General features: G+C 51.8%; 1 protein-coding gene across 2 annotated transcripts in view; it reads left to right on the top strand.

Annotated features, from left to right (window-relative positions):
* The window catches only part of Trpc4ap (transient receptor potential cation channel subfamily C member 4 associated protein), a 56898-nt gene extending 46310 nt beyond the window's left edge, over positions 1 to 10588 (top strand). For both annotated transcript variants that reach the window (XM_029469312.1, XM_021183646.1), the window contains exons 11-19: positions 1341 to 1399; positions 3123 to 3224; positions 4255 to 4338; positions 5289 to 5379; positions 6669 to 6809; positions 7091 to 7199; positions 8539 to 8651; positions 9424 to 9630; positions 9725 to 10588. In XM_029469312.1, the coding sequence (XP_029325172.1) occupies positions 1341 to 1399; positions 3123 to 3224; positions 4255 to 4338; positions 5289 to 5379; positions 6669 to 6809; positions 7091 to 7199; positions 8539 to 8651; positions 9424 to 9630; positions 9725 to 9862 (1044 nt within the window). In that variant the 3' untranslated portion in view covers positions 9863 to 10588. The remainder of the gene's footprint in view (positions 1 to 1340; positions 1400 to 3122; positions 3225 to 4254; positions 4339 to 5288; positions 5380 to 6668; positions 6810 to 7090; positions 7200 to 8538; positions 8652 to 9423; positions 9631 to 9724) is intronic.
* Positions 10589 to 10610: the final 22 nt, after the last annotated feature.

The raw sequence follows: 10610 nt of genomic DNA, 5'->3' as shown, positions 1-10610 counted from the left end.
TTTTTTTTTTTTTTTTTTTTTAAGATTTATTTATTTATATTATATGTAAGTTCACTGTAGCTGTCTTCAGACACTCCAGAAAAGGGCATCAGATTTCGTTACGGATGGTTGTGAGCCACCATGTGGTTGGTGGGATTTGAACTCAGGACCTTTGGAAGAGCAGTTGGCGCTCTTAACCACTGAGCCATCTCACCAGCTCCCATGCCACTCACCTTTGACTGTGTCCCAGAACCTCTGAATCTGTTTTCTTGGACTGGGAGGGTCATGTGCCTATTGCCCTCAGAGCCCCACCTTCCCACAACTCTGGCCCAAAAGACCTGATGTGCTAGCAGGACCTAGTGCCGTGGGTTTTCGAACCTGCATTGTGGGACTTAACCTCAGTGCCCTGCCTCCAACCTTATCAGGTTGCTTTTCATTCTTCCATTTGAGTTAGTAATTTAGAGTGAGTCTTTCTAGATGGCGTGTCTGACTACAGGGGACTGAGCGCTTGGTCTCTGTTCATTGTGTAATCCTATGTCTTCTGCTTTTGCTTTTGTAATCTTTCTCTAATGGCTTCTTACTCACTTCCTTATGGTCTCTTGGAGATGCTGCTGTGGTGCCAGCAGCTTGTGTCTGGGTTTTCACACACTTGGGGTGGCATGTGTGTCGTTTTCTGATATTTGGTGGCAGCCTTCCTGGGGACCTTTGCCACCTCCGCCTTGGACACACTTTGGCTCGCGCTTTAGAGGAGCCGGTTTCGTGCTCAGTTTCAGGATTTCTTACTTCTCTAGCCAAGCCTAAGCAGCTCACAGCTCGGCTCGTCCTGGTCACTGTAGGACACAGAAACCATAGCCGTGTTTAACTCGGTCTCTCACCATCCACGGGCTCCTGAGCTCCTGAGCGTCTCTGCTGAGCTCTCAAGGCCAGACCTTTCTGAGACCAATAGGTTTCCCTTTTGAGCTTCTAAACTAGCCTCATGTGGAAAGGGACTTAGATGATTTTAGTTTTTAAATCCAATAGTCTAGGATGTTGTTAGCAGAAAAGGTCTACGTTAGTTTACCTTGACACTGGTCAGCCATGAAGGTCTGACTTTTCCACCTAAAAAACCCTCGGGGAGCAGGGGGAGGGGGTAGAGGAGAGGAGGTTTGTGGAGGGGAAACTAGGAAAGGGGATAACATTTGAAATGTAAATAAAGAAAATATCTAATTAAAAAAAAAATGGAAGACCCTCATTGTGCTGGAGGACAGGGACGCAAAAGAAGCAGTGTAGCAAGACAGGGAGAAAAGAGCCCAGCAAGACAGAGCCCAGCCTTGTTTTATGTACAAGTGTTGTGACAAACGTTGCTTTAATATGTGTTCTAGGACATCACCTTGAAGATCCAGTTTTTGAGACTTCTCCAGAGTTTCAGTGACCACCATGAGTAAGTATCCCCTGGAGGCATCGACTGCAGACCCCTCCCCTGAGCTTCTCTCCTGCAGGCCCCTCCCCTGAGCTTCTCTGTTCTCTGACCCAGGAGCAGTCTGTAGGGCTGGTGGGAGCCCCCAGTATCTGTGAGGCTGTGCTCCTCAGCCCTGTAGGTTGACAACCCTTCCTTCCATCTGGGCACTGGATCTTTCCTCTGCCCTCATAGCCACCATCAGAGGATGAAAGTGCTGTCCCTCTGTGCCCTGGGAGCAACACCCTTGTGCAGTGACTAGCCTCTTAGCCGCAGAGTCCCTGACTGGAAACATGGAGGCTCCCACCTCTACAGTGAAGTGTGTTGGCTCCCCCTTCCCACTTTTTTGAGATAGTCTCTGATTTTTAATGATTAAGCTTTTAGTGGAGAATGTATAAGAAAATGATTGTCCACTATGAGGGAAACAGTGCAAGGGAGGGGGAAACATGGGATTCTTGGCTGTGGTGTTAGGGTAAGGACCTGACGACTGTGTGCACAGAGAAGTGGATACACTGGATTGAAGGCCTCCATGAAGGGCCCAGAGGAGGGGTTCCCACGGCAGCCTGGGGCAGCCTGAGTTCTCAATGTTGTACAAGTTAATAGAGCATGCCTGAGGACAGTGCTGCCTAGGAGCCTCTGTCTCTTCTTTTGTGATTCTGTTTTGTGAGAACATCTGTGGCTGAGGGCATCTGTAGTTGACAGAATTATACCGAGTGTGTGTGTGTGTCCGTCCCTGTCCTAGCTTTCATCAGATTCTAAATCAGTACTTCTTTGTACCTGGCTCAGTGGAAATACTCTGATCCCTGCTGTCATGTAGGGTACATTTGGGAGAGGAAGTTTACCATTAGAGAAGGTCACCAGTTACAGAATGCCTGATGACAAATAGGCATGGTGTGTGGGAACAAAAGAGCACACTCCGTGAAAGCACAGTTGTCAAGTGTCCTGACTGGCTGGCGGTGCTCAGTGACTATTGCAGAAGCAATCTGTGAACAGAGGCCTGACTGGGATGAAGAGGCAGCGTGAGAGAATTGAGCCAGAAGGCTCCCACATAGAGAAACCCTGTAGGAGGATATGGCGTGGTCATGAAAACCAGAGTGGCCAGATGGTGTGGCAGGTGTGAGCTGCTCAGTTAATTGTAGCCACAGAGGTGGCCTGGCTGCACAGGGCCTCAAAGATATGATCCCTCCCTAGGTGTTCACACAACAGAGGTGTGAGAATTAGGGTAAGCATTTTCAATAATGACATGGTCCAAGTCCTGTTTTAAAAAAATCACTTAAGGAGCTGAGTGAGGGTTCCCTTCCTGTGAGAAACAGCTGAGGAAGCGCTTCTGTGCTGCACAGGCCGTAATGACAAGCCTGGAGGGAAGGAAGAGGAGAGATTGTGTCACAGTTGGTCAGGCCTCTGCGTTGTGACTCTGGCCACTGAGAATGCTGCAGCAGGGCTAGGCTCAGGACTGAGATGGCAGACGGGATCAAATGTGCTGAAGTACAGGTGACTTTGAGAAGTCATAGAGAAGTGTTCAGTGTCTAACATGGAGACCTGGAGGTGCCGAGGAAGGGCTTGTTAGGAATGACAAGCACGTGTAGAAGTGCTGGGGGACTCTCAGTGCTCCTCCCGACAGCAGTGGGCAGAGCAGACTTTGTGCCCGCTGCAGAGCTGCTCAGCAGCCCCAGCCCCACCCTTTACCCTTTGCACCCGTTTGTTTCAGGAACAAGTACTTGCTGCTCAACAACCAGGAACTAAATGAGCTCAGTGCCATCTCGCTGAAAGCCAACATCCCTGAGGTGGAGGCTGTCCTCAACACTGACAGGTGATCCTTGTGGGGACCGCTGTGGATACAGGGCTCCCAGCGGGGCACACGCGGGGCTGCATACTTGTGCTTCCTCACACGTAGCTACCACCCCACTGGCTTTGTGAGCTAGATCCTCACATCTCCTGCATTTCCTAACTGAGGATCACAGCAGCCTCAGAAGGAAGTGCCATCGTCATCTTCCTCTCTACATGTATATGACAGCAAAGGTCAGCTATACTCTGTCCTTCCACCTTATCCCATGCAAATCATGACCCCTTTACTGGTATCCTCATTTCTTGCCCAGTGGCAGCTGTGCCAAGCAGGACAAGAAGAAGCTAACCCTTCGCCCTCTGTCCTGTGTCTACCTCATCTTTGGGATCAACACAGTGCCATGCCTGGCTCATGGGGGCTTGTGAAGTGTGGCCCTAATCTAGCAGCTACAGTCAGAAATCCCCAACTTCTTCCTGAGAAGATGGATCCATTGGTGCCCCAGCGTCTGCAGGGGCTGGAAATGGAGCTGCCGTGTGAAGAGAGAGTTTAAGGGCCCAGACACCTGCCACTGTGACAGGCCTAATCATTTTCTTACCTACTGCTGCCTTTGCCTCATAGCCGGGAAGCCGAGGCCTGGAAGCCCACAGCTGAGCTGGAACTGACCCTGGGCAGGATAAAGAACTCTGGGCACTGCCCAATTGGCACAGATTTTTTTATTCCATCTGGCATACTCTGCCGTGGCCTGGATTAAACCCATTTGTGATGTAAATGGCCGCCTTCTGGCAGTTTGGAGCCCCATCTGGCCATGGGTGTGCTCTGCCTCTGGCCAGTGGATCTGAGGAGGGGAACCCGCCTAAGGTGCAGGAGAAATGCACCTGGCCATTGAGCTGACGGCTGCAGTCTCTGAGGTCCTGGCACACAGTGGAGCAAGAAAGCATCCTTGCAGGCTCAGACATTGCCTGACCTTTCCTCCATCCACACCAACACAGGACTGGCTCAGTGGCCCCTCTTAGCCATTCAGTTCTGTCACCAGTGCTGTCTGTCCCTTTGATTTCAGGAGTCTGGTGTGTGACGGCAAGAGGGGCTTACTAACTCGGCTGCTGCAGGTCATGAAGAAGGAGCCAGCGGAGTCTTCATTCAGGTGAGTAAGGAGAGCTGTGCTTGTGAGGGGTCTAGGAGCCAGGGGGTTCCCAATGGGTTAGTCTCCAATACCTACTCCTTAAGGTTGGGGAGGTGGCCTCACAGCTGCCTGCTCTATGGGATTCAGCTGGTAAGTGTGTGTGTCCTTGTCACATGCCAGCAGGGTATTCTAGGAGGTAGGTGATCATTCATCAGGCTGTCACTAGAGAGGTAGAGCACAAATGGATCCAGGCTATGCCGATGTGACTACCTGGGATCATGGGAAGTAAGCATGAAAGGAAAGAAACCTGCTTCAGTGCAGTATGGGAAGAAAAAGAGCCAGGAACCGCCCGAAGGGGGTGGCGGGGGGCGGGGGAGGGGGCTTGGAAAGGTTGTGGACAAGAGGATTCCACCAGGCCTGGGTACAGGGCTCTGTCCCTACAGGGTTCCTGTCATCTTAGCCTCACCTATTCAGACCCTCCCTCAGATATCCCAGCTGAGTCTCTGGGCCACTCAGTGTCTGTTGGCTCCTATCTAGACCAGCTCAATGCATATGAACTCAGTGACGTCGCCACACAAACCCTTCTGCTGGCCACACATCCCTGGCTTCTAGGTCTATGTCTTTCCAGTATTCTGAGAGTGGAAAGCCTAGAGTGGTTTTACATGGAACTTACTAGAAGCCACTCTTTGAGCCCAGATGCCACTGTGTATGCCCATATACCATAGAAACATGTTCTGGTCCAGCCACAATGAAAGACTGGCCCCTGCCGAGCTGTGAGCACCATACATGAGAATGGCGATCCTTTTGCTTATTGCTCTGTCCTCAAGACCTAGGACTGGGGCACAGACTGGGAAATGTTAAATAAATATTAGACACTGGGCTGCAAACCACTCTGCCTCTGGGGGCATTGAGCCTGCACCAGGGGAGGGCAGCCAAAGCCGCCTGGTCCAGGGTCAACACTTGGGTTGCAGGTTTTGGCAAGCCCGGGCTGTGGAAAGTTTCCTCCGAGGGACCACCTCCTATGCAGACCAGATGTTCCTGCTGAAGCGAGGCCTTCTGGAGGTATGCTGGAGGAAGCAGGGTGTCGGGTAGCTGACCTCCCCAGCCCAGCCCCTCACATTGATTCTTCATTCTGAGCCTTAAAGAGTTTGGTCAGGAACAGACCTTTTCTGGTTGTTCCTAGTGCACATTGTTCCAGGGTTGGCCCTGGGTTGCCAGCTGTGGGCTCCCTGTAGGTACTGGGGGCTAAAGGACTCAGGTAGTTGTGTAGGAATTTAGAATACAGAGTTACCCAGCAAGCCCTTTGACCCTGGGGATAATTTGGTATTGATTAAAAGTTAACAGAGCCACCAACCAGGCAGCATACACAAGCTAGTCCGAGGCCCCCGACACATATACAGCAGAGGACGGCCTGGTCTGGCCTCAGTGGGAGAAGACTCGCCTAACCCATGAGAGACTTGAGGCTTCAGGGAGTGGGGAAGCCTGGTGGGTGGGAGTGAGGGGGAAACATCCTCTTGGAGAAAGTGGGGAGGAGGAATGGGATGAGGAGCTGTGGGAGGGGGCAGTGATGTAAGGAAGTAAAAGTAATGACATTTCCATATTGATTAATGGCATGTAGCAAAAGGAATTTGAAGAGAGAGCAAATAGCCAGAATTACAGTTGGTGTCTTTAGGAAATGACTATGAACATGGAACCATGAACTGTAAAGGAAAGCAGCTGCCAATCATGTAAGCTCAAGAAAATGAACTGAGCTTGGAGACCCCGCACTTTAGAAGCAGAAGCAGGAGTTGTTCAAGTTCAAGGCAGACCCTGTTTCACAAAAAATCAAAGCAGGAATGAAGAGAGGGAGGGAGGGGAAACCAGAATGGGAGCAGGGAACAGTTCCCTGTCGAGGAGTTAAGTTGGCTTACCGTTCTCAGTAACCATTTAGTGATTTGTGTGTGTTCTACGCGGTTTTATTGGTAAACATAAGACAGTGCAGAGGGTCAGAATATGTGCCCTGCTCTTCAATCCTAGGCCCTAGTGCTTAGGGCAGCAGCCCTTGTTAGGTCTGGAGACAGAGAACCATGTAGGTAGCTGCAGAGCAAGTCAGAGGCGTTGTGTGGGAGCCTGGGAAAGAGAGTACCATCTACCCACCCTGTTCCCCCTGCTGAGGCCAGCCACCTGGTTCTGTCCTTGGAGCCACCAGTATCCTCAGAAAAGAGCCTAGACAAAGTCGTAGGTTTCATCCACCTGTATGCTTGCTTGAACCAAGTGGGTAGTCTGAGCTCCAGGCCAGGCCTGAGTGGCAAACAGATGGGGGTGGGGGACAGACCCATCCACTCGTTCACTCTATCCCCTGTTTGACCCAGCACATCTTATACTGCATTGTGGACAGTGAGTGCAAGTCTAGGGATGTACTCCAGAGCTACTTTGATCTCCTGGGAGAGCTGATGAAGTTCAACGTCGATGCATTCAAGAGATTCAATAAATATATCAACACTGATGCAAAGGTAGGGCTCGCCCAGGGCTCCGTGCTGTTGGCTGAAGTACCAGCTGTCTGTAAGCTTTGGCCTGCCCATCTTCAGGGGTGGTCACGCAGTTGGAAGAGTCTGGGATCTGGTGGGACAGTCGGTCTTCAAGCCAGACCCTAAGACTATTGGGCTGAGAACTTTGGCTATTAGAGTATCTTAGCAGGCCACTCGGTGTCCCATCTGCAGAGTAGTGGAGCTGGGGTAGAAGGTTGGTGGTGCCCTGGCCAGCAGCCTCCCAGCAAGCACCATCTCTGCTCCAGTTCCAGGTGTTCCTGAAACAGATCAACAGCTCGCTAGTGGACTCCAACATGCTGGTGCGCTGTGTCACTCTGTCACTGGACCGATTTGAAAACCAGGTGGACATGAAAGGTGAGGAGGCCAAGGTGCCAGGGCACATGGGTGCAGTCTAACTGCCAGGCACCTGGCCTCCAGCGAGGAATTGTGTGCCTGGGTCAGGAGGACAGTCTTGACCAAGCTCGATGTGTCAACTTCTCCACAGGTTTGCTTCCTTTAATGAGCAAGTGTGCCATCTTAGTAAAGAAAAAGCTGCCTTCTAAACTGACTGCTTGGATTGAACAGGGTCCCTTCATTCTGTTTTTCTGCACAGGACTATAGTATGCAGCTGTGGTGGGTGTGTCAGACCTCACCTAGAATCGTGTGTAGTAACACATGTGTACATCTGTGCCTTTTTCCCTAAAAGGTCTGTGGCATCAAACAGATTGTCACAAGTTTATGAACACTTCCAAAAATGGACAGTGTTCCTCATCGTTGTCATTGGTACCAAAAGCATCCTGTAATGGATAATTAGACCATTTACCTCTTGTTGCTTCTCCGAAGGGTCTGTTTTAGGAGGCTGGTGACATACACTCTGATGTAATCAGTGCAATGCCTTCCCAGTAGTATGTTCAGTACTCCTTCACCCTTACCACAGCAATGGACACAGATGTGTGAGAACTATGGCAAACCAGTCTCCTTAAGAGTTCTGGCAAGTTTAAGATAGACTGTTTCTCTGTGTGTGGTTTATGTATGTGTGGGTATGTATGCAGATATGGAGACCAGAGGTTGATATCGGGGCTCTTCCTACCTTCAGTGTTTGAACAGAGTCTCCTGCTGAACCTGGAGCTCATGGGTTTGACTAGGCTGGCTGACTTCAGGGGTCTACCTGCTTGTGTGACCCCAGCGCTGGGGTTTTAGATGTATACTGCCACATGGGTTCCTGATGCTTGTGCTTGTGCAGCAGTGTTAGTGAGTCTTCCTGAGAAGGAGTGTGTTATAGGAGCTGGAGCTGGTGCCAAGCTGGGAGGGAGCTGCAGGAAGAGCCACTGAGTGTGGTTCTAAGGACCAGTGGGGTCTCTGAGATTTGGTGCAGCCTGATGACCAAACATTGGAGATTGACCAGCTACTGCAGCTTTTAAGAAAGCTGGGTTTTTGTGGTTGTTTGTAAAGATTTATTTTGAATTATTGTATATGGGATTGTGTGTGTAATAAGTACAGGAGTAGGTAGAAGCTGGAAGAAGGTACTGCATACCCTGAAGAGCCACCGTTGTAGGTCCTCTGGAAGAGTAGCAGGAGGTCCTAACTGCTGAGCCACCTCCCCAACCCTTAACATAGTTGTTCTGGTGGTGAGAGCCCCAGCTGCAGAGTCAGGACCCAAATGGACCTGGCCTGTGGCATGGACCTGATGTTATGCCTCTGCCTTCTTCCACAGTGGCCGAGGTCCTGTCCGAGTGCCGCCTGCTTGCCTACATATCCCAGGTGCCCACGCAAATGTCCTTCCTCTTCCGCCTCATCAATATCATCCACGTGCAGACGCTAACCCAGGTGAGATCCCCTGCCAATGAGCAGTCAGAGGGGTAGACTGGAAACCACCTCTCTTATCCTGAAGGCCAACATGTCTGGGTTTCCTCCCTTCTTTCTGGAAACAGTGCTTCCTAGGGTGTTGCCCAGTGCCCCAGTTTACAGGGGAACTAAGACCAGATATCCTGAAGTCACAGTCAGTTGGGGCAGAGATGAGTTTGGCACTGCATTCTTCTGACTCCGGGCCAGTGTTCTTCCCCATGTGCCCAGCCCCTGCCTTCTGACTGCAGTAGGCTATGGGCTTGGACCTGAGTTTTGTCCCATCTCCTTCACTAACTGGCAGCCTTCTCTTCCAGCCTCCCACCCCTTCTCTAAGATGGGAGTCATGCTGGCACCTCTGAGCAGTGGTCTTCTGTTGCCAACATGCTGGGAGGCGAGGCCTGGGGCTGGGGATGCTTGGTGAACAAGGTAGACTAGACTCTTGTTTCTGAAGCTCACAGCCTAGTACAGCACTAAAATGCTTACGTGAATAACTGCACACTTAGCTTGTGTACCCAGCCCTGGCAGGGCAAAGAAGCTCCTGGAAGAAGTCACGCCTGAACCAAAGTATAGACGAGGACCAGTACTCTTGTCAGTGTGAATGGTAGTAGGTGGGAATAGGGCACAGGGGGTGCCCAGGACTGCTGCGCCATTGTGTGGGCCTAGGATACCCTCTTCCCTGCCCTGTGGCTTCCAGGTTTACTGGCATCCTAAGGCTGCTGACATGCACCCAGTCCATCTGCTTTTGACCTTGCAGGAGAACGTCAGCTGCCTCAACACCAGCCTGGTAATCCTGATGCTGGCCCGACGGAAAGAGCGGCTGCCCCTGTACCTGCGGCTGCTACAGCGAATGGAGCACAGCAAGAAATACCCCGGCTTCCTGCTCAACAACTTCCACAACCTGCTGCGCTTTTGGCAGCAGCACTACCTGCACAAGGACAAGGACAGCACCTGCCTGGAGAATGTGAGTGCCCCACCCTGAGTGACAGTGGGAGGACACTGGCATGTGAGCCCCGTCCTCTGCTAAGCACAGCCCAACCCTCTCGCTCTTCACTCAGAGCTCCTGCATCAGCTTCTCGTACTGGAAGGAGACAGTGTCCATCTTGTTGAACCCAGACCGCCAGTCGCCCTCTGCCCTCGTCAGCTACATTGAGGAGCCCTACATGGACATAGACAGAGACTTCACTGAGGAGTGACCTTGAGCCAGGCTTCGAGAAGCTGCCGGGCAGGGGCGAGTGCAGTGAGCCAGAGTGCACGTGCCGCCTCGCACTCTGCCCATCCCTGTCCCTCTTGCCTCCCCAGTGCTCTGTCCACCCCGGGTGTCCAGGTGCAGGCTCAGTGGAAGGAACATCCTAGAAGCTCTTGTCTCCTGGGTCTGAGGGCCCAGGTCATGGGGAGCCTGTTTCTTCACTGTCCCCAGGGTAAGGACAATGGCACCATGCCCACCTTTCCCTCGCAATCCTGGAGCCCTGGCCTGCCAGAGAAGGGAAACATGGGAAACCATCTGTCTGAGCTTCTCCCATCAGTCCTGATGGAGAGGAAGATGCAGACCCCTGTGAGCCAAACCTCCCTGGCCTCAGGACGCAGGCAGAGAGGCTCCTGAGCCCTGGGCAGGGGTGGGTATCGGAGAATGCTGCCTTCCCCCGGGTCTGCCCATCTCTCCCTTCCTCACCTCCCTTGTCTTCCTTTAGCTCCTCTGGTTCTTTGCTCATTGGCCACTGTGTTCATCCAGGAGGCTCCCCAGAAGTGGGAGGAGCCTTTTCTCTCCATCCCTTGGGGCATGGAGTGCCTGTGCCTGCCTGAGCCCAGACACGGGAGCCTGGCTGAGAGCTTACCCTTGGCTCCTCCTGTGTTGCCAGTTTATTAACAGCAAATAAACCGATTAAATGGAGACTATTAAAGAACTTTATTTTAAAGACTGATGTGGACCTGACTTTGTCCATG

The sequence above is a fragment of the Mus caroli genome, chromosome 2, assembly GCF_900094665.2.
Source record: "Mus caroli chromosome 2, CAROLI_EIJ_v1.1, whole genome shotgun sequence".
Classification (NCBI taxonomy): domain Eukaryota; kingdom Metazoa; phylum Chordata; class Mammalia; order Rodentia; family Muridae; genus Mus; species Mus caroli.
The sequence above is the reverse complement of the archived record's forward strand: the minus strand, read 5'-3'. Positions and strand labels throughout refer to the sequence as shown.